The 24,688-nt window shown below is 38.9% G+C and overlaps 1 protein-coding gene across 1 annotated transcript in view; it reads left to right on the forward strand.

Moving 5' to 3' along the window:
- Nucleotides 1-24,688, forward strand: part of RBL2 (RB transcriptional corepressor like 2) — a 910,854-nt gene that overhangs the window by 767,243 nt on the left and 118,923 nt on the right. The window contains exon 21 of the mRNA XM_044082019.1: nt 13,517-13,622. Within this exon, the coding sequence (XP_043937954.1) occupies nt 13,517-13,622 (106 nt within the window). The remainder of the gene's footprint in view (nt 1-13,516; nt 13,623-24,688) is intronic.

Here is a 24,688-nt window from a genome sequence, read left to right on the forward strand (position 1 = left end):
TACTATGTTCTTCATTCCACATTACTTGCTGCTAAATTGGGTAGAATCCCAAAGCAGAGGTAGGAGGCTGGCAAATCATAAGGAAGCAGGAACTGACAACATGCCTTGCAAAATAGATGTGCAAAAACAGCCCCCTAGACTTAGAGAGAGGAAGGTGATAATGCTTAGAGAAAGTATGCACTGAACTCCAAGTAGCTGCCTCAAAAATATCCTTAGTTGCCACCCCTAGAAATATGTTGAAGTGCAGTAGTAGTGGAATGAGGCCTGCCTAAAGCCAGCTGGAATCTCCTTCTCATGATGGAAAAAAATAAATGCAATGCAAAACCCAATCCACCTAGAAATAGTTTGTTTTGACACAGGCTTGAGCAAAAGAAACAAACAACTGCTGAGACTGCCTAAAATCCTTAGTCCTGCTCAAATAATAATTGCCTGTGTACATCTAAAGTGTGCAAAATCTTTTCCCTTTTATTTTGGGGATCTGCATAAAAGTAGGCAAATGAATAGTTTGGTTTAAAGCCACACTAGAAACCACCTTAGGCATAAAGGAAGGATTATGCGTAAAGATACCGCTCTACCATAGGGCCTGCAACTCAGAAACCCTTCTTGCAGAGTAATGGCCCAACAAAAAGCAGTCTTCATGACAAGTATTTTCAATTCACAGTAGCGGCTCAAAGTTGTAGAGTAAGTTTCTCCAACACAAAATTGAGATCCCAAGCAGAGTAGGGAGCTCACGTGGGGGTCTTATATTCTTTGCCCCTCTAAAGAAATTGCTTGAACAAAGGATGCGAAAACAATGGTGGGTCACAATCATAGTGAGCTGAAATTGCTGCAGCATGAATCTTAATGGAAGAGAAAGACAAACCTTTGTCCAATAACTCTCAGTAAGATATTGAAACACCTCATTATTAGGCTCGAAATCTCCATTGTGTTTGCTGCACTCCAAAATAAAAAATCTTCCATTTTTTCACACTTTCCTTGTACTAGGTCTTCTGGCTTCCAAAATCACATTTAAAACTTGTTGAGGCCGTCGCGACCTGCTGTCTTTCAAAACAGAATATGCCAGGCTCTTAGATGAAGAGAGTGAGGCTTGACATTGAGGAGGTGACCGTCCCTCTGAGACAACAGGTGTGGAATCAAGGGTAAAGGCCATGAGCTTCTTCCTTACCCCACCCAGTAAGTAATGGGTACCAGTGCTACCTGAGGAGCTATTAAAAATATCTTCATGGCTTTTCTTCTCTCTTGTTTGACCTTTACCTTTGGGAGAAGAGGCAGAGGTGGAAAAGCATACACATGAAGATTTTTCCAACTAAAAGCAAGAGCATCCACTTTCCAAGCTGTGTGTGATGAAACCTTTTTAAAACAAACTGGCAGCTGGTGGTGGTGGAGAAGCAGAAACAGATCTGTCTCTGAGTTCCCCATGATGACACTCAATTTTTTGAAATACATGAATCCAGTTTCCACTGGGGTGGGGATGATTGATTTGTCTAACAAACAGTTCTGTGAGTTCTGTGCTCCTGTGCTTGCCAGAAACCTGGTAAGAAGAGCTAGTTGTGAGCTGCATAAAGTCATTGCTTGCCTGCACAATGGGTAAAATTTATTGGGTTTGTTTGTTGATGTACCACATGACGGAGTTGTTGTCTGTTAGAATCAACACTCCCCCCTCAACACTGGTTGAAGAAAGCCATTAATGCAAACTGGATCTGCTAACTTCTCTTTTACATCTCTCTGTTGATGTGATGTAGTAGATGTAGGCCACTTTATTGTCACTTGTTTCCATTTAGACTTCCCATCATCTGTCGCTAGAATCTGATGTCTGAGGCATCTGTCTGGCCGGGTCACAGAGAGTCCCTTGTTTAGGTGACATTCCTCCTTGTTTAGGTGAAATTCCTTTTGCCACAACAAAATATTATTTTTGAATAATGCAAATTATTTGGCTTGCAGTGGTGTGTCCATATTTTTTGTACTAATGTGCCTTTGAGATAGTTTGGCATTGGGCAGCTTGCCAGTAGAGCATTTGGCAATGGGAAGAAGCAAAGATGCCATGAACCAGTCAGCCCGGACTGAAAGAATGCAGTCAGCCGGACTGAAGAAGGTTGATGTATTAACTTGTGAGAAGACTGGAAAGATCGGGGTTAAAAGGCCATCTGGGCTGCTGTATTCAGTCTCACACCCAGAAAGCACATGTCTTGAGAGGGTACTAGACTGACTATTTCTCGCTCAGAATAAATAAGGCATCTTATCTGCTATGACATATGACATATTCTGTAGAAAGAGGTCTTCCTTTTCTTGAGCCAGAATCAGGCAGTCGTCCAAGTAAGGATAGATTTGAATTCCTTTTAGCCTGAAGTAAGCTATCACTGAGCCAGAACCTTTGTGAATACTCTTAGATAAGCCAAAGGGCAATGCAGAGAACTGATAATGAGATTTCCAGCCTCGAAACGCAGATACTTCCTGCAACTTAGTCTTATAGGCACATGAAGGTAAGCTTCCTTGAGATCTAAAGAGTTACATCATCCAGTGATCTTTGCCCAGCAGAGGTAAAAGCTGTTGTAACGCCAACATTTTGAACTTGGGAATGTCCAAGTGTTGAGGATAGATAAAATAAAAAAAAAATTGGTCCTTCTTCGTTCCCCTTCTTGGCACTAAGAACAGGCGAGAATAAAACCTCTAGGCCCTTCATGGCACAGCTGAAAGCTGAATGGAAATTAGCAACAGAGAAATTTGCTTGTGAGCCCTCTGTTCTTTGTAGAGGAGGAATGTCTGGCATGCCTTTGAAAGGAGGCAAGGCATGGATAAAAACTGTAACGTGGTGAATGATATCCAGAACCCATCTGTCTGGGTTCTTAAAAAAAAATCCCCTTTTTTTGAGACAGCCTTCCTTCCTCCCAGTGCTGCTTGCTAGAATGAATGAAATGAACTGGCAGCTGAAATTGGGTCTGCTTGGGGTACTAAACTGACCCCTGCCCCCTCTGCCAGAAGTCTGTCTGAGCAGGGGAACTCCTGTCCTAGGCCTAAGAACCTTGAGCTCTGCCCTACCACGCCTAGACCTACCCCAGACTGGGAATCATAAGCAGGATAAGTCCATCCCTTTAGTAGGCCAATTGCTACTAAACTCGGAGGCTGCACCTGCAAATCCTTAACAGTTTGCATAGACTTAGCCTTGTCCTCCATTTTTCTTTTAAACTTCTTCCACAGGCCGAACCACACACACATCAGACTGTAAAAGGCATCAAAAATCCTTTTGTTTTAACATGCTCAGCGAAATTCTGATCTCTCTGCCGTATGCTCAGAACAGAAGAAGAGGCAAAGAGGCAGCCACCGGCGAGGAGGCCAGCACAACCACACTGCCCACCTGCAATGTTTACCACCTGTTCCAGACACACTACTAAATCCTGCAACTCTTTTACAGCCACCCCTTACCATTCAGGCACACTCTGGATAATTCTTGTGAAGGAGTAGAAATATGATAATTTGAACTTGGCTTGACACTTCCGACAATTCAACTCTGGAAGAAGTAGTGAATAGTAACCACTTTTTCCCATCTATCCAAAGCCTTTTTCAGGAGGACAGGAGGGACAGGATTTTTAACTTAGAGCCTTCACACCTTTAGGCCCCTAGACAGTTTCCAGGGTCTGCCTAGGGACTCTTGCTAAGATACTTATGAGCTTCAGGCACCCCTTCAGGCTATCCGTAGTATTGGGGGGGGGCAGGCAAGGAATCAGGATTCAGGAAGCCTCTGCAAAAACATCTTCCACCACATTCTATGGCAGGTTCAAAACAGGAGGTATAGCTAAAGTGAAAAAAAATTCCTTCCTGTTCCTCTGGAAAAAATCCTGGAATCATTTCCTTCTGCTCCTGCATTTTTAAAATGCTCAGAGTCTCTGAAAATGAAAAATCCTCGAAGCTGAAGGAGTAGAATCATCCACATCAGAATCAGAATAAGGGAGGATACCTGCAAGTCTTCAGCCAAGACTCAGAAGCCTCCATTGCTCAAAACCTCAAACTCAGGTTCCCCTAGGCCTCTTATCAGGAGGGGCATAGAACCTCTAATCATAGTAATCAAATCCTCTGCCATTTTAAGCATATGTTTCTTAGGCAAGACCCCTGAAGCACTAGGAGAAACCCCCACTGAAGCTAAACTTGGCCTGCCTCTTAAAGAAGCCTTGGAAACAGAAGGGCTCTAACCCCCCACCTTAGAAAGGGAAGAACAGCCACCTGAGAAGCCCCCCTCAGCTGGGCTACTTTCTTGAGGATACATCTTGTAACAGTAAAGTCTCTCCCTGAGACTCCAAAGAAACTCCTGGCAGAACCTCCGTTTCTAAGAAGAACCGGCGTCTGGGACTGTCGGTTCTTCCACTCTAGGCTTTGCTGCTTTGTCCTTGCGCTTTTGGCGGGAGCATCCGGCGGCATTTTATAATTACAACGCTTCCCAAAAACTAACCTGGCACAGTCTAACCTTCTCTTAATAGTGCGTTTGTTAAATCTAGCACAAGAGCGGCATCCAACAACGCCTGCTCAGGCCTAAACAAGGTATACACAAAGTATGGTAATCCCTATGAGGTATCTGTTTCCCACAAAACAGTTATTATTCACTTTTTTTGACATCCGTTAAATACTGAGGCAAGAAAAACAAAATATTCCCCAACGGGTACTTAGCCAACTTTGATTAGGTCTGAAACTCTGACTTCAGAAACTTTCAGAACGCCAACCTGCACTCGCAAAATTGCTTCTGCATCGGACCATGCGGCAAAAAAGACTGAAGATATGACGTCGGTCATGCGCATTAGTACCCTGACGTACTGACGTCAGTCTAATGCGCCCTGACCGACGTCAGCCATATACTTTGGTATTCGGGCCGACTGGACAGGGGACTACCCAATAGTTAGGACTGCAGCAATGTGGAATGAAGAACATCAGCACTGACCAGGGCCAAGAATACAGCTTCTGTGGCACCTGACGATATGCCTGGCTTTGTTCTACATGAACTACAGAGTGAACTGGCACCTCACCTCAGGCTTTGTCCCTACTGAATGGTTTACTGCTACAGTCATCCCTCTCCATAAAGGAGGAGTGACTACAGACCCTGGGAACTATTGCTTCATTAGCCTGACGAGTCTGATATGCAAAGCTGTGGAATGCATCATCATGGACCTAATAAACAAGGATGTAGGGAAATCTCCAAACTCTGGATCCCACACAGTTTGGTTTTGCGAAGGGTAGATCATCATGCCTGCTCAACTTGGTTGACTTCTTTGAGTCAGTCACCAGAGCTGTGGATGAAGGCAAGGTGGTTCGTACAGCCTACCTTGATCTGGCCAAGGCATTTGATACCATTCCTCACTCAGGAGTCATAGAAAAACTCACTAAGCTAGGCATCAACCCCTATAATCCACCAGGTGGGTTGCAAACTGGCTCACGGATAGAACCCACGGTGTGAAAGTAGCTGACTCCAAGTCAGACTGCCAACCAGTCACAACTGGAGTCCCACAGGGTTCGGTCATGGGTCCTCTCCTATTTGGTATATATTTCTCTGAAGTTCAGGGCAACACAAAGGGACTCTGGCTGACAAAGTTCTCAGACAGTTGCAAGTTGGGAGCTATTATTAACTCCCCAAGTGATGTTGACATCCTACAGAAAGGCCTCACTGAGACCAATGACTGGTGTCAGAACCATGGCCTTAAGCTCAATGCCAAAAAATGAGTTATCATCCCCTTTGGGAAAAACCCAGTTCCCATGAATTACCACATCGATGGTAGTCCACTGAACACAGAAGGCATTATAAGAGATCTGGAACACAGGTTGACAGCAACCTCCCTTTTGACCACCACATTGCCACTGTCCTATGTGGCACATCTCATTACTAAGGGTTTTGCATCTAGGAAGAAAGAGGTCGTTGTCTACCTCTACTCTTCCCTCATTAGGCCAGTCATCGAGCACAATGCCCCATTTGGCATGTACCTCACTAGACACCCACACGGAAGAGGCCGCAAAAGTACCTCACAAAGAGGATCCTAGGCCTTAAACACTTGTCCTATATGGACAGACGCAAAAACTCCAACTATTCTCTGTCATATATCGCCTACTTAGAGGCCTTCTCTGCTTGACTTACAAAGTCATGTCTGACCCAGCTCTGTTATAAATGCTACATCTAAAGAAATCCCAATCCCTCCGCACCACACGTTCCAGAGACCTCAACCTCAGTACCACAATCAACAGAACATGCTGGAGGGACAGGTTCATGACCCAGAGACTGCCCATGCTATATAATAGACTTCCCATACATGTCAAACAGAGCAACTCACTGGCCCTCTTCAAGAGAAATCTTGATGAGTGGATGAGAAGTAGAAAATTCACCCCGGGGATCACTCCAGTGGCTCTACTCAACAGAGGCACTGGGAACTAAGGTCAGGTGGCACAATGCCAGGGTAATCCTATGGGCTAGGCTTGTAAAGGCTCCAGGGCCATTAGCTTAGTACACACCTATGAACGTATTTATACAAATATTAATAACACATTCATACAAATATATGTATTAGCAATACATTCATACAAATATTAATAATACATTCTTAGAAATATTAATGATATATTCATTTAAATATTAGTAATACATTCTTAGAAATATTAGTGATGTGAATAGCGTGCTCTGCTAATGCGTCCGTCTCAAGTGTCATAACATAGTTAGGTAGGGGTTTGAATCCAGCGAATGGCAAGTGTGTGTGTCTGTCCGAGGGGAGTTAGTGTGTGTGAAGGAAATGTCCCTTTCACGGCTATTAATAGGACGTGCTGGAGGGATAGATTCATCACCCAAAGACTCCCTATGCTGTGGAACAAAATCCCGGTATATGTGAGGCAGAGCACCTCGCTGGCCTTGTTCAAGAGAAATCTTGACCAATGGATGGGAGATCGCAGATATACCCCAGGGATTACCTCAGTGTCACTGCTCGACAGAGGCACAGCAAAATAATGGGTATAGTTCCCCATACTAAAGGGGTGGCGTAAGCCACAAAACTATGGGCTAGGCTTGTAAATGCCCTCGGGCAGATAGCCTAGTATGAACCTATGAACCTATGATACATTCATACAAATATTGTTGATACAGTCATACAAATATATATTAATACAGTCATAGAAATAGTGATACATTCATACAATTATATATTAGTAATATATTCATACAGATATTAGTAATACATTCATGCAATTATATATTAGTAATACATTCATACAAATGTTACAGATGCATTCAAATATATATTAGTAATACAGCCATACAACTATTCGTGATATATTCATACAAATATATATTAGTAATAAATTCATACAAATATTAGTGATACATTCATACAAATGTATATTAGTAATAAATTCATACAAATATTAGTAATATATTCATACAAATATATATTAGTAATACAGCCATACAAATATTAGTGATGCATTTATACAAATGTATATTAGTAATACAGTCGTACAAATATATATTAGTAATACATTCATACAGATTAGTGATGCATTCATACAAATGTATATTAGTAATACATTCATACAAGTATTAGTGATACATTCATGCAAATGTATATTAGTAATATATTTGTACAAAAATTAGTGGCACATTTCATGCAAATTGTGACAAAGGGAAATACTGCCAGCCCAGCTAGCTGGAATTTTGTAAATAATTCTATGTCATTTGTGAATATTAAAATGATTTTTATAGAAATGTAACAGAAGGAGATACTACCAGCCCAGCTAGCTGGAATTTTGTAAGTGGTTATCTCTCATTTGTGAATGCCAACATGCTTCATGTAGGATGTTTGTGCTACAACTGTGTTAGAACTGTATGTTCTGTACTGAGCTAAAATGTAACCACAGCATGCCCTGCTGGCTTAGAACAGAAATGTATATAAACTATTGTAATTGTGTAAATGTATATGTTTTAACAGTGGAAACTAGAACATAGAGAGTAACTTGCAAAACTTAAAATAATTAAATTGGTTTACGATTGTGCTATAAAAGTTATGTTTCAGTTTCAGTCAACAGGAGACAGGATGTCTAGACTAGGGGACTCTGTGTGTTGTTTTGTAAGTGTTTTATTGTTTTATGTCCTCTAGCAGTTGCAAACATCTGAACGCTATGTATTTTCACAGAGAGAAGTTAAATGAGGATAGTTTCTGACATGGGGGTTTAGCTTGAGAACTAAAGTCAGGTGACAAAAAGTGATGTCATCCAAGCTAACCCAGCAGTAATATTTGATAATTCAAAAACTCTGAGAGAGAGAGAGGGCATTTTGTGTCCGCCTTTTGACCTGACAGCAATATCCACTCATCACCTTCTACACTTGCCTTGCTGCAAGTAAGTTTCTAGGGCATAGAAAATCTTTTAGATTCTGATAGGAATATAGTAAAGTGTAGCTTAGATGTTTTCTTTCTTTATTTGAGACTGTCCTGCAATGTTGTTTTAAATATTCTCTGTGATTTTGAACTCTGATGTAACTGATTACTTACTGAGTATTGTCTTGTTCTTTTATTATTATTAAATATATTTAAAAATTTTAATTGTGGCTGGTCTGTTTAGAGATATTTAAGCTCTTAGAGTACTTGCATATCTATATGGTGACACTGTACAGGCCACTCCTACAGTAAATAGCATTGCTCTTGGTCAGACTACCATTTGGATTAATAGTAACATTACACAAGATTGGAACCCTTTGCTAAGGGCCTTATAGTATGGGCAGAAGGGGGCATAGCTAATTAACCTGTGCTAACCTTTCCCAGGTGTGTCTGTGTGTGTCTGTGTTAGCTACTTGGGCAGGGACACGAAGCAGTGGTTTGGCAGAGAGAATGCTGGAGGTTTTGGCTTGGCCACTCAGCTGAGATCTCACCCCTATAGCTGTGCCAGTGGTGAGTCATATTGGTTATCTGAGAAAGAGGGAGAAACCAGCCCCAGACTGACTGTGATCTCTGTGTGCTCTTAAGGTAAATTGCACTTTACTGTGTGTGTACGTGTAATCCTCCCAGTGTGTATGTTCCCCAGTATTGCCAGTGGTGAGGATTGAGGCTCCTTGATTACTGGCCAGTGAAGGGGCATCACACAAATATTAGCACTATATTCATACAAATATATATTAGTAATATATTCATACAAATATTAGTAATACATTTATACTATTAGTACTATATTCATACAAATATATGTTAGTAATACTGTGACAATAGGAGGTACTGCTAGCCATGCCAGGAGAAGTAGGGCAGTGGATTTGTAACATATGCCAGCACAGCTATCTGGAATTTTGTAAATAATTGTATATCATTTGTATATCAAACTGATGTGTACAGATGTTTGTACTGAAAATGTATTTCTAAATTTTGTTTGTGGTAAAATATATCAACAGTGCACCCTGCTGGAAGGCAAAGAAATGTGCATGTATTGTAACTGAATTAAATGTATATGTTTTAATAGAGAATACTGGGACAGCAGATGTTAATTTTAATTCACCTGACTTTGGAAAATATAGCTGAAATTAAATTAAGCCATAAAGATGTTATCTTACACTTTTGGTTGCAGCCAGAGACAAAATGTCTGGGATACCAAGTATTAGGAAGCTTTTCTTATTGTCTCTAGCAGTGAACTAATTGTTACTCTGGAAGGATAGAGGGTCAAAATTGTTTTATGACTTCCAGCAGCTGCAAAAGATCTGAGCAAAGCCCTTTCTGTGTGTATGATCACACATAGGTGCTAAAATCCTATCCGCTTCTAATGTTGGTAATAGTGTGGAAACCGAGTCAGATGACCAGATGTTATGTCATTGTCTAATCAACCCAGAAATAATATTAGATATTATATTGAGAAGTCTGTCAGGGAGACTAGGCATTCTGTTTTCTGCCTTGGATCTGACAAAAAGGACCACTCACCCAAGAGACCAGGGACTAGTACTCTTTAGATTAGTCAGGAAAATATAGTAAGATTAGTGGAGTGGAATAGTGTTTTTCTGTAACTGTTTGACTCATTCCAGCTGTATTATTTTCAATATTCCCTGTGACTGGAACTCTGGTGTTTACTTATTCCCTGTGACTGGAACTCTGGTGTTTACTGTGAATAGATATTTGTTATATTTTCTTGTTCTTTTATTATTACATATATTTAAACTTTACATTTTGGCTGGTCCTTTTAGAAAATGTTTAAGTTTTGAGAGTATTTGCATATATTTATTTGGTGACAGCTCTGGCCACTCCTGAAAGCTCTGCTGCTGGTCAGACTACCATTTGTATTAATATTAATTTCACTGAGTATAACTGGGTACCCTTGCAAGAGCCTTAGGTAGCTGGTTTTGTAGCGCCTGGTAGCAGTAATAGCTACCTTATAGTCTGGGCAGAAGGGGGCATAGTTAATAAACCAGTGTCAGCCTTTCCCAGGTGTGTATCCACATCAAATCTCAAAGTGTGTGTGTGTCAGCTACATGGACAGGAACACGAAGCACTGGTTTCACAGAGAGAGTGGTGGAGGAATCAACTCTTCAGCTGTACCAGGAGGAGTCTTATTGGGATGTGGAGGGAGGGAGACACCCAGACCCTGGGCTGAGTGTGTGCCCTGTGTGTTCTTGAGGGAAATTGTGCGTGATGCAAAGAGGCCTGCATCTGGAAATACTGACGTGTATCCATTTGTATTTCAAGGGAACATCCACCTCTCCAGCATCAGTGATGAGGATTCAGCCTCCTTGAGTACTGGCCCAGTGTGGGGATCACACAGATGCATTCATACAAATATTAGTACAGATGCAAGATTGTAAACATCTGAAAATACAGTATGATATACAGTGCAGTATAGGTGTAATAGTGGCAGTTACAGTATATTTAAAAAGAGTGTAGTGAAAACACTGAGATCTGTTAATGTTAGCCATTCTCACATTCAAATTTTTTCCTTTACAAACTGGAAGGAAAAGGTGTGTAGCGAAAGAAAGTGAACAGGGGATAAAAGGGAGGCAAGGAAGTGATGTTCTATCCATTTACATTGTAATTAAGTGATGTATGTGTTTATGAGAGTCCTAATAGTAAAGGGCAGCTTTGGAGACAATTTAAATAAAGAAATTTTTAGTATTTAATGTGAATAGTATTTGGGCAACAGTAGATCATTTAAATTCCGGTCACAGACTATAATTTGCAAGAGCTTTGTTTAAGGGAGAGGGGGGGGTTGGATATATTTTTGAGGTGACTGAATTTAGTTATTGAATGTAGGGTGTTCCTCTGGATTCTGTAATGCCAAAATCACCTATGCCTGCATTAAACAAGAAACAACACTGAAAATGTTGTGCATCAGTTTATGATGTATACAGGGAAGGAAGACTGTAAAGTACAGACAATGTAAGTTGTGTTAACAGGTTTCAGAAATCAAATTACAAAAGCATTCTTCTACTAGAAGATTAATATTGATGATGGTGGCCTTCCAGGAATGCCAGAAATGGAAAATATCTGTGTCGTACCTCTTGCTGGTTATGCTGATGGTGGGTTTGTTTAAGATATGGATGGAAGCAGGAAAGCATTATGGGTTGGTAGGAAGGATGATGTCAGAACACTGTGTGTGTGATGCTCGATGTGGTTTCTTTATGAATGACGCATTTATTTATTTTACATTTGTTTACTGGGGAACATCTGATTAAATCAAAAGTACCCATTTTCTGCTGAGGCCCGAAGCACATACACACACACACACATATATATATATATATATATATATATATATATATATATTTATTTATTTTATTTTTATTTATTTTAATGAGAAAAAAAAAATGCAAATAGAGGAGGTAATAATAATAAAATTAAAGAAGTCAAAGAATTGGCGGATTGGGGGAGTCCTACAGTATATATATATATACACACACACACACACACACACATTTGAACATACATGAAGGATATAGTTAAATATTTACATAACAGATAGCCTTTCACAAATCAAGTGGAGAAAGGAGCGGGGGAGAGGGTGGTGAGGGGTTGGCTGGGTAGAGACAAAAAGGGTATATAGAACTAGTGTACAAAATAAGGAAAGTTGGGGGGCAAAAGTACACGATGATAGAGAGGTTAGTTGAAAGGTAAGTGGCTAGGTAGTTTGAGAGTAAATGTAATGAAAGGTTAAACTAGAAAAGGAAGATGTTTTACTAAGGGTAGCGAGGATTGGGGAATTCGACCTTTGCATACTTGCCCATAATGATGACTGTCAACTGTAAATTTATGGTTCTGTATGTATTGTGTTGCCTTATGGCCAACATTCTATGGTGTTCTCTTTACTGAGGTGTGAATGTGGTAAGGGATGACTTGAGATTTATGAAGGTTGTTTGATAAGGTGGTATACAGGAGTTTGTAAGTAAATATGAATGTATAATTAAACTTTACAGCCAATATTATTAAAAATGGTTTTCTGGTGAGACTTGGGATAGATGACGACTATAGAAGCTAATTATAGTTACAGAGACATAGACATGTTTTTCATCATAGTGCTGGCTTAGAGCAAATAGTTAAGCATGGCCATCTGTACACTGATAAAGGGTCTTTAGGAAGATGCGAAAGGAAGTATTGCTTTCACACAAATGACAAATAGATGAAGGAAGATGGCTATGGAAGAAGATTCCAGTCAAATGACTGAAATTATAAAATAAAGTGGAATGAAAAGGAAGAATGTTTAGCGTTGGATGAAGGAATGATTACTGACACAGACTAATAACTGGTAGGCAGTTTCTTATATTTCAATAAGTTTTATCCAGATCAGTTATGCATTTAGGCTTTTTTTTTAAGAAATAAAGAAGTTAATAATTAAAATCTGTTGTAGTTCTTTTCCAGTTTGTGATGTAAGATATTAAAAGAGTTGCCCTAAGGCTAGAATATTATATATTTTGTTGAGGCTGTACAAAATGCAAATGCACTATAGTAGGGAAGGGTATGTATGTTAAGTTTTAAAGGATATTGATATCAAGACATGGATACTGTTAATATGTGTTGTAGAATAAGAATAGAACCTACCATGACAGTTTGTATGTAAGTTTGCTTTTAATGGTTGAAAGATCAATAAAGTTTTTTTCAGAAAAAAAGTGGGTAAGATCTAAACATGCACACATGCCTCAGCTCTCCAGCTAACTGCAGTATGAAAGGTCTCCCTTGGTTGCTGCACCCTCTGGGTTGCAGCATATTGTAGCCCATTTAGCCATTGAGGCTACCCATCCTGAGAGGCAGGACCCTCGTTGTGAAGAAAAACCTGGAGTATGCCCCACGATATGGTAGCCCTAGGAGTCACAGTTAGAGGGAGAAACTGATGTCAGTGGTGTCTGATAGCAGCACAGTAGGATAGATCAGCTGAACACATAACAGAACTCAAGTGTAGGTGTATGTTATCCTGTGGAAAAAATACATTTATATTTCTTTTTATGATTATGGCACATATTGGCCTGAAAATAAATAAAAGTAAGACTTTTGTATTAATTTCCAGTTGTTTACATCCTATCAATGTTTGCCTTTTGCTCTTTAAGGTGTATCGAAGTGTTCTGCTGAAAGGACGAAGAAAACGACGATGTTCTGGAAGCAGTGATGGCAGTGGACGGCAGAGTTCCCCAAGAGAGACTAGCACAGGTAGAAGTAAGTAGTGGTGATACATTCATAAACTGATACTTATCAGGAGCGTTACTTTAACTGTAAAACAGCTGTTCATTAACGTTAGCGCATGTTTGTGAATTGGCCACCTTTATCGGTAGTTTCTGCTAGTGACAACCCTATTGGTAGTAGCTGCTATTGAAAATACACAATTCTAAGTGCGGAGTGATCTATCTTAGCATGGATACACTATGTGAAAGCAATTTTAAAAACTGAAATACTCTTTGGATGACTCGATGAAACTTCATCTAAATGCAGGCACATTCTATAAATTTTTTTAGCTACTTTTATTATTCTATTAAGAGTTAGCAGCATAACTACACCCTGCTTATAAGAGGCTATGCGCTCTTTCTTGTTTCCTCTCAGCCTAAGAAACAGCTCTAAAAGTGGACGGTATTCTCTCACTTAGATAAGTTCCGACCAACTATTTTACCCTTTTATTTACACCTGTTGGCCTACCACCGACTGTTTTTTGTTGTTGAGTGGCTGTAAATTTATGTACTAAAAGTACACCCTGTTTCAGGCTAGTTGAATCTTATTTACATGTATATGTACAAAGGTTAAGGTTTACTTATGCTGTAGAATAGCTCCTCAACTTACCTTTTCTTAACAACATTAGGTCTATAAGGACTATATATTTTTTTTCTACTCCTGAACCTTTTAATATGTTTCTGTTTTGATACTGTTTTATTATTTTGTAGACTAATGTATACTAGTGTTAGCTAAATGAAGCTGTTCATTTGATTGTTACTGTCTTATTCTATTGCAGTATCATTTGACTGACACTGTCTTATTCTTTCCAGTCTAATGTATACCTCTGCTTGTTAATAGACTATTTTTTTTTTAATTCTACCCTACATGATTTGAAATGAATGCTGATTATTGAAGTCATCCTAGTGTGCAGTTGCTACATAGTATCATTCTTGGTGTATGTGTTGGCACTCTACATAGGAATGCATGTGTAAGATGTTGTTTATTAATGCATATTCAGCCTTTCAACCTTAATTTTAGTTCTATGTCATATGTTAGAGTTTTTTACTGTACAGGTTTTTAATCTACTGCCTTCTTTCTCCTCTCCTTAACCCACCTAGCTTATAAACTCTATCCTGCTATAAGACCTGTGTATGCTACCTGCCTACCCTGCAAGAACCCCCAACATAAATTCAACTTACAAACTAAAGGAAGCCGTTGAACTTTTTTTCAACTCTCCCTCCATCCAAAGAATCAGAGAAAGTATGTCTGACATCTCTACTAAGCTGAGAAGTTGTATTGTAACTAAAACCTAGTCATTTGCTACAGTGTAGTACTTTGTATTAAATCTCCTACCTGAACCAGGTACCCAGCAGCCTACCTCCCTATCTCCCCCTTAGGATATTTGTCTCTCCTTATTTTTGTGTTGTCTAACTCTGTCCTCTTTCTTCTTCGTCCTCCTAAATAATTTAAATGTAATTTTAAACTTTGTCCACTATGGGGCTCCCTTCCCAAGGCTCCTATTAGCTTCTAAATAATCCTTGCCTTTATCTATTTTAGTTCAACACTAAACTGCTCTGTTATAGTCTTCTGTCCTGCCATTTATCTTACTTTGTCTAGTCCATTCTGCTTTCCTCTTTTTTTCTGCTGTAGTCCTTAGCCCTAGCTATTTTATAAATATACTAGCACTCCCCTCTTACCTCTTACTTCCAAGAAGTTAGCTGTATTCTGCTGTTTCACTGATTGTTTCTGTGAGCTATTTCTCACTTGCTCTAACCCGCTTTGTTCGCCCTGTGGGCTCACTACGCTCCCCTACCCTTCCCCCAATTCCCACCCACCCCCAGTGCACTTAACCTTATACTACTCAAACCACACCCCTATCTTCTATTAACCAATTACCTCTCACGTCCTCATTAACTTACCCATCCTATCCCCTGCTACCTTCATCTACCTCATTTTTCTCTCTAACTACTCCACCCTTTCACTATCTCTTTAACTTACCTATCACCTGTTTTTCCCTTTAACAACTCTACCCTTTAACCTTGCTCTTACCTCTATCTCATATCTCCTAGCATCTGTCTCCTAATTCCTCCCAGCCATGCCTACTAAACACAGGCCTACCCTCAATAATGGCCTTCTCTTTCTCACTATTCTTACCCCCCTATTTTTATCCCATTACCTTACTTGCTGTGAGCATCATAGCCTCTCTAATTTTCAGCTCCCCTTAAAACACACAATTTCAATCTCTCCTCTAGCCATACAAACCCACTTGTACATAACATCCTCACCATCCTACCTTCTTCCTAAATTCCATACAATAACCCATATTATGCATCCACACACTAGAAAACAAATCCCTTTCCTCTGTAAATTCTTGAAACACCTTCACAGCCCTTTACAGCTCCTATTACTGCATGGAGATATACATCCCAACCCAGACCCAAATAATACAATCTCAGATCCTCATTCTGACCATCCCATCACTTCTCGCATCTTCACTATCTCCGACAATTCTCTCCTCATAGGCCACCTCAATGTTCATAGCCTAAATAATAAAATAACACAACTTCATGCCCTGCTACACGTACATTCTTTTGACATCCTATGTCTTACAGAAACATGGCTCAAACCAGTTACTAAGGATAATGATATAATCCCACCAGGTTTTAGCATCCTGAGATCAGATCGCCTAATTAAAAAGGGTGATGGTGTAGCAGTAGTATGTAAATCTCATTTACAGGTTACACCACTAAATACCCAACCTCCCTTACCCAATAGAATTGAAATCCTAATCTCTAAACGACAGATAAATGCTAATAAATCATTATATATAATCTGCACCTATATCCCTTCCAGGCAACAACATTAACACTCTTGAAACTGTTCTTAATTGGCTCTCCACATCCTTTCCACAAGAAACCATACTCCTTGGAGACTTTAACAGTGACTGGAACTGTTGTAACTCTTCCCAGCCAAACACTCATATAAACATATATGTTTTCAATCAAACCATTACCTCCCCTACCAGAATCCATAAACCTAGCAACAAGCAAACCACCTTAGACTGGATACTAGTTAACAGTAATTCCCTTTCTTATAAATCAGATATACTTCCTGATGATATTAGTGACCATTCTCTTATCTTCATTGCCAGACAAAAAAAAACCCATACCTAACCACACAATCTGTAGAACTATACGTAACAAAAAAACACCTCATCCAAGTTAGCGTTCAAGCCGAACTTGAAGCTTGCAATTGGTCACCCCTTAAATACCTATCACTTGACAAAGCAGTGTCTTAGTTTAATAATAAATTTCTACAAATCCTAGAACACCATGCCCCGTCTCAGTCAGAAATAAGAGCAAACCTGCACCTTGGCTCACTAAGGAGACAAGACAAAAAAATCCTTCAAAGAAATCGAATTTGGTCTAAATGGAGAAATACTAAAAACCCAACTGATCATGAAATCTTTAGACAGTTGAGGAATACTACAAAAAAATCAATAGTCCAAGATAAAAAGAACTACTACCATAACCTCCAGCACGCCCAACATAAAAACCCTCAAAAATTTTGGTCAGGTATAAATAGCCTACTCCACCCAGGGCAGTCCAAAACTCCAACCCTAGCTAATTTGAATCAAAATGCTTCCTGCCAAATTGCCAGTTCCTTTAATTAATTCTTTGTGGACTCAGTCCAATCATTAGTGGGTACCTTATCACCAGCCAGCATCTCCAACACACTCTCACAAACCATTTTACCTCCTCCCTTCCAGTTGCAACCTGTTCCAACCTCTCTCATCCATACCCAGCTTCAAAAACTAAAACCAGGTACCCCCCCCCCCTCAGCTGACCTCCTTCCAGCTGAATTTTTGAAATTGCAGCTGGAGTACTTGCTTACCCTATCTCTATCTTAATTAATAGGACCATCACAGAAGGTACTATACCATCTCTTTGGAAGGTCTCATATATTATACCTCTACATAAAGGAGGAAACTCAACTGAACTCTCTAATTTCCATCCCATAGCTCTACTTTCTCCTTTAGCAAAAATCATAGAGAGAGGCATTCACCGGCAACTTCTCAATCATCTCCTGCAAAATAATCGTTTAGCCAACTGCCAGCATGGCTTTAGGCCTTTTCATAGTACTACTACTGCACTCCTATCCTTTTCTGATTCAATTAATAAAAATCGAAACTACAACTTGCTCACCTCTGCTCTCTTTCTAGACCTCTCCAAGGCCTTTGACATGGTGAATCATCATTTAATGATAGATATACTTACTTCACTTTCAGTTGACACTCGGGAAGTCAAATGGTTTGAATCCTATCTTATAGACAACAGGCAGTCCTCTGGGACAACAACCTATCTACTCTTCTCCCCATCTCGCAAGGAGTCCCACAAGTCTCTATTTTTGGGCCCCTCCTCTTTTCTATTTTTATCAATGACCCGAAAACATCCCTACCTCAAACCACCTGTATTCAGTATGCCGACGACTCGACCCTAATCTGCACCGCAGCATCTTCTGCTGAACTTCAGTCTGACACCCCAAAAGTATTTACCTTAGTTGAAAACTGGTTCTCCAAACTCGGTCTCCTCCTTAACCCAGAAAAAAAAAAAAACTTCTACTGTTTACCCCTACCCAGAAGTCTCCCTCTTGATTTCACAGTTACATCAAATAATGGGACTGTAATAGTACCAGACTCAACTACTAAACTTTTAGGTGTAACAATTGACCATAACCTCAACTTTGACTCACACAAACTCAACCATCAAATCAGTGAATAGAAAACTGGGATTCCTCTACAGGCTAAAACCATTCCTTACACCGATAGCCAGGACTACTATTACCCAAACTCACCTAGTTTCCACCCTTCTCTATGCCTCCCCAATTTTTACAAATCCATCTAAAAATAATCAAAATAAGCTGGCCACTTCTTACAATAACATTGCCAGATTTGCCACTGGATCCTCATTCCGTACTCACCATTGTCAAAATCTAAGGAAACTAGGATGGTTGGAACTGCAAAACCAGCTTCTTTTTCAGCAACTAACCATCACCCAAAAATCTTGCATCATCCTACAAATACTCCCATTTTCTCTAACTTGATCAACCCATATAAAAATCTAAGTACCCTACGCTCAGCTAATAAATTACTAGCTGCAAACCTAAAATCCAATAACAAATCAGGTGATTCTCTATTTACTAACACCGTTGGAATCCTTTGGAATAAACTTCCAAGTAATAAACAAAACAGACTGGATTTCGAAGACAGAAAAACTCCATTCTTTATTGGCTAGTACATACAAGCTTAACGTTCCACAAGACATGCGTTTTCGTCCAGGCATCTCCCAGACATCATCAGAAATTACACGGAATGTGGAAGCCCAAAGAGAGAAGTGCTTTTGGTAAAGTGTTAAGAAAGATTTGAAAGGTTTTTTATGAAGGGTTTCCACATTCCGTGTAATTTCTGATGAAGTCTGGGAGGTGCCTGGACGAAAACGCATGTCTTGTGGAGGGTTAAGCTTGTATGTACTAGCCAATAAAGAGTGGAGTTTTTCTGTCTTCGAAATCCAGTCTGTTTTGTTTATTAGCTACCTTTTTGACTGGTTCCTCGTTTTTTGTAAACTTCCAAGTAATCTTATATCCCTTTCATCTACTACACTGTTCAAAAAGCATCTAAAAACCTTCCTTAATTCACAATGGCTGTGTCCATGCACTAATTCTGGCTGAAACTCTTTGTCACAACTAACCTTTCTTGTTTACTAAGTTTTCTGCTTTAAACTCTGTTGTCAAAAGTGTCTATTTTTGTCTTGTACCTATTATTCTATATACTTAGTTATATGTCCTTCCCTCATTGCTGTTCCTTTTTGTTATGTAATGTAAATAAGCCTAACTCATAGGGTTTTTTTGTTACCATGTTTAACCAATTGTTGATTAGTATCCCCTTATGTCTATATTTACTCATGTATATTACTTGCATCCAGCTGTTGTAGAGCCTTTCTCCCCGGGCCTCTACTGAAAATGGACATATATCCAGCTAGACTAGCCCGGTCAACAAGTGTAAAATAAATAAATAATACCCACTGTTACTTATAAATGTGTACACTTGTATCAAATTGCTAAAGTGCATTCCATGAAAATGTGGAGATCTCTCTTCTGGAAAGGAAAGCACTCACTAAACTTGGAATTCCCTTCCTAACTCTGCTAAATTACTCCAAGGTAGCCATGCTTGACTTTGTTTAGAACTGTAGGCTGTCTGCAGAAACAAGATGAGACTAGAGCCTGCAGTCACTACTTCTGACCCGATATTGCAGGAGCTCTCTCACAAAGCCCTACACCTACAGGTTTACTGAGACTTTTGTCATTGTTTCATGTAAGCATATTTATCATGAAGAACCTTGCTGCATATCAACTGTAATCAGTTAACTACATGCCTGCTCTGTGAAATAGTAGGACCCGTTACTAAGTTGGCCACTCTCTCCTTTTGCTTGATCAGTAGACTGTACTGCATATGCTAGTTATTTAGTCTCAGGAAATGACAGAAAACCTGTTTTACTTGCATCTCTTTGTTAATTGCTTTGTTCTGGCTATAAAGTGATTGCTGTTGGTTATAATTTGACCTCAGGTCCCATTCCTGCTACACAGAGAAACAAATGAAAACTCATCATTCTTAATATCAGGAGCATGTGCAATAAACTGGCACTCTTTCATGACTGGTTAACTCACTCTAACCCAGACATCCTTGCTATTACAGAGACGTGGCTAAAACCAGAAATCAAAGATACTGAAATTCTTCCCCATGGTTACAGCATTATCAGAGTAGACAGAGCACATATAAAAGGTGATGGAATAGTCCTAATTTTCCCTAATAATTCGATCGTACCCCATACTCAAATACTATACCAGAATTCTGCATAGCCAAAATCCTTATAAGATTTCTAAAACTTAAGTCATCTAAGAATGTATGCATATTTGTTTTATACATCCCTCCTGGGCAAAACATTCCCATTTTAGCAAATATTTTAGCCTGGATCTCTAAAACAATACCGAACAAAACCATTATCCTATAGGATGTTAACATCTGACTGGCAGACACTAACCTCACACCACCCAACAAACAGTGTAAAATACTCGTACCAGATATAGCATAAATAACATCCAACACTCCACCCTGGACTGGATACATCCTTAAACACACTCCCCGAATCCTTAAGTGACCACCTACACTCAGAGGACTATCACTCAACTCATAAAGCAACACAAGTTCAAAATTATACGCAACCTAAAAAAAATTCAGCAAAGAGGTGTTTAATGAATTTCTAAAAGCTGTAGACTGGCCCATCCTAAAAGGCTTCTCCTTAATGATGCATTTGAACATTTCAACGAAATCTTACTAAGCATTCTTAATTCCCTAACCCCTCAGCAAACTAGTTTGTCTTGTTGTTAGCCAATAAATCAACATTTATATCTCAAAAAAAAACATCTCAAATCTGAAGACAAACATTTCCTTACAACTTATAAACTTAACAAAATCCCAGTACTTCCAAGATGGCTGCACATTGAATAACAGCTTAATTCTGGCTCAGCCAGTCTGAAAACAGAAACTTAGCAGAGAAAGCTAGTGGATCTAGATTTCTGAGTAGATTTCAGTAACTAACTAGTTAAGAGCACTGCCTAGATGCCAGGAAAAAATAAATGTAAAGGACCTGGAGGAAAATCAGCTACAAAAGTTGAGGAAAAACAGACTGGGAAAAGTACTGCAGTTGTTCAGAAAGAAGCAGTGTAAGTTCCAGACATGAATTCCAATAAACTAGAGGAAAGTGTAAAGCAGTTGCACACAGACCTGGTTAAAATAAATGAAACACTGATTGAGTATATCAAACAATAAAAATATGAACAAAATGGAAGAAGCTTTGAACAGATATACAAATAATGTGACAGAACTGCAAAACTTGAGGAAATGAAGAAAAGGCTGGCTGAATATGAGACTGATGAAGAAGAGTTGTTTAAAAAAAATAATAGAATTAGAGGACAGAGCATGTAGGGAAAACCTTAGATGTTCTGCTGTAACAGAGAAGCTGGAAGGAACAGACCATATTAATTTTATGAAAATACAAATAAAAAACTGGACTGGTATTCCACAACAAGAATTGTTAATTGAAAGGCCACATTGTGTGTGTGCTCCAAACCTTGCTATGAGAAAACACCATAGACCTTTAATAGTAAACATGCAGTCTTACCAGCAGAAGTAGTTGATTCTGACAAAATTGTGGCAGGAGGACAAAGTACTAAATGTGGGAGACAGCAGAGTGTTTGTGGAGAATGACTACACATTGCACAGCAGGCAGAAGAGGAATACATTTATTCTGTTATATAGGGTATGCCGAGAAGCAGGCGTGAGAGTCAAACTGCTGTACTCAACTATCCTCAAAATATTTTCCCTGAAGGAACAAACTTTTTTATGAAGTACATACGTGCTAAGGAAGAAATACAAAAATTTGTCCAACAAAAAGTGAGCTGTGAAACAGAAGGTGATTCTGCTTTTTGTCATTCTGGTAACAAAGACAACAGAGAGAATGTGTCATTGAAACCTTTCCCAGTCTTTCAACGGAAAATGATTGAGAGAGAGAAAAAAAGCACAGAAGTTGACTAGAAAAATCAGTTGATGACTAGAAGAACTAGAGATGAAGCAGAGACAGGGTTTGGGAGATTGAGATGAACAAGAATAGAACAAAAGAATCTTGAAATATTATACTTTCTTGGACTTTATTAAACTTGTAGGGGACTCTAAAGCATATGCCCTACTTTGTCATTAACTTTTGGAGACTAAAATCAATAAACCAGAAATTGACAAATGTGGGATTACAAAGCAATAATTATATTTGTGTGAAAGGACAGAACAAGAAAATCTGGAAATACTGGACTTGTTTGGACATTGTTAAACTTGTAGGGGACTCTAAAGCATATGCTGTACTTCATGCCATTAATGTTGAGAAAAATACTCTGGAGAGGGGAGGAGGGAGAGAGTTAACTTAGTAAAACAAGCTTGTTTCTAAAAAGTATTACTTAAGTGATACATGCTTTTCTCTGTATGTTGTAAAGCTTTTTCAGTTAATTTTAAGTGTAATGGGGATGCTAATGTAAATAGGTGCTTCTTTCTAGTATTTTTGTTTACTTCTCCCTTCTCTCTTTCTCCTTTAGTGTTAAGAAATGTAGGCACTACAATGTAAGAAAAAAATGGGGGATCTGGTTAAAAGAGTATGAGAAAAGAAAAGTTAGTGTGCTTTTTCTCATTCTTGCATAAGGGAATGACTGTGTTAGCTTTATATATTAACAAATTTTGACAGAAAGCAAGTAAATGAAAAAGAATATTGAATATTATAAGGTCTTTTTTTCTGGTAAGCAATCATGTGGTTCTCATGTCACTAGCAGACAATCTGATAAAGAGAAATGCCTTGGAGAAAATGTTTTCTCAAAGCCTTCAAGTATTTCCCAGCTGGGAGAGCTTTAAAATAAGGCAAAACCAAACAACACTTAATAGAATCACAGACTACCATGCATCTTAGCATGGATAAGCTTTATTTCTGTTTAGCTCTAGTCTGTGTGTGTGGCTGTCATTTTGGAACTTCTGTTTATATTAATGGGGTAAAACTATATTTGAAAATGTACATAGTTTTGTGTGTTATTATTAAGCTAGTAAGGGTTAGAGGAGTATTGGGTGTGCGTGTGTATTTTTGAGGGTTTTCAATAAAACAAAACGTTCTGCAAGATGTGGCATAGGCTCAAATGGAGATGACAAGAAGCAGTTGTATAAAACAACCTGCCAAACAGTGCATGCTTGTAACACAAAAGCTGGAATTAGACACTTAAAAAAGCTGCTATGCATAAAAGGTGGGAATAATAATCCCTCAAGAATATGATTCTTTCTATAATGTCTTTAAACATTAATGGTCTTACAGATAAATCCAAAAAAGAAAGAGTAGTGAACTGTATTAGAAATGTGCAAATAGCTATGCTACAGGAGACACACTTGGAAAGAACTGAACACTGAAATTTGATAAATGAAGGTTTTTAGGATGGTTATGCAGCAAAATACCTGGGGCACAGGTAGAGAGGAGTATTTACATTAACTGTAAAACTAGCTCCAGTAGTAATAGAAGAGGAAAAATAATGGTAGATTTATAGTACTAACGGGCTACTGGAAAGGGAGGAGGTTGTATTTTATATTCCCCTGATAACTGCTATAATAGAGCTAAAAAAATTCTGGCAGAAATAATCAGTTTTCAGCAAGGGGAAGCAGACATTTAACAACATAAACAGAACCGTGATGATCCAGAGGGAAGCAAAATATAAGAAAATACCACTGTTGCTGGTGGGTCTTGCTGTAGAGAAAGCATTGACAGAGTAATCTGGGATTTTATGAGCAGAGCAATGGAAACATGCATTGTCTGATAAAATTATAAAGTTGATTAGGAGGATATATGAATGATTGGAGGTAAAAATTAAAGTGGGTGTGGTCCTCTGTGATAATCTCTGCCTGAGATGTAATTGGTATGGTAGTCAAGAAAAGCTGGCTTTATTTGCAGACAACATTATTTTATACCTGGCAAAACCAGAAAGAGATATTTACAGTATTGGGGAACATATTGAGACAGATTCCAATATTTTTGGGATACAAAATTAATGAAGCCAAAACAAAAGCAGTAGCGGAAAATTATGTACCCATATATGAACTGGTTCAGCAATATCCATATTTATGGGGACATGGTAAAATGAAGTATTTAGGAGTATGGATTAACAAATGTGGCAGCTAAGGATGTGTGGGAAAAGACTAAAAAGAAGATAATACAAAAGCTGAGAAAATGGAAGTTCTGTTATATGGCTGTTGATATTAAGGTGCAAGCAGTTAAAATGTTTTTTGTTCCTTTAATCTTATACACTGGTCAGGCATATTTTTATCAACCAGAGAAGTTGTGGATAGCAATTAATAAAGAGCTGAAGGATTTTATCTGGGAGTGGAAGACAGCAAGAGTCAAGTGGGATAAACTTATTCTTCCAGTAGAACAGGGCGGATTGGGGTA

Source organism: Protopterus annectens, chromosome 8.part1 (assembly GCF_019279795.1).
Source record: "Protopterus annectens isolate FY-2018-M chromosome 8.part1, PAN1.0, whole genome shotgun sequence".
NCBI lineage: Eukaryota > Metazoa > Chordata > Ceratodontiformes > Protopteridae > Protopterus > Protopterus annectens.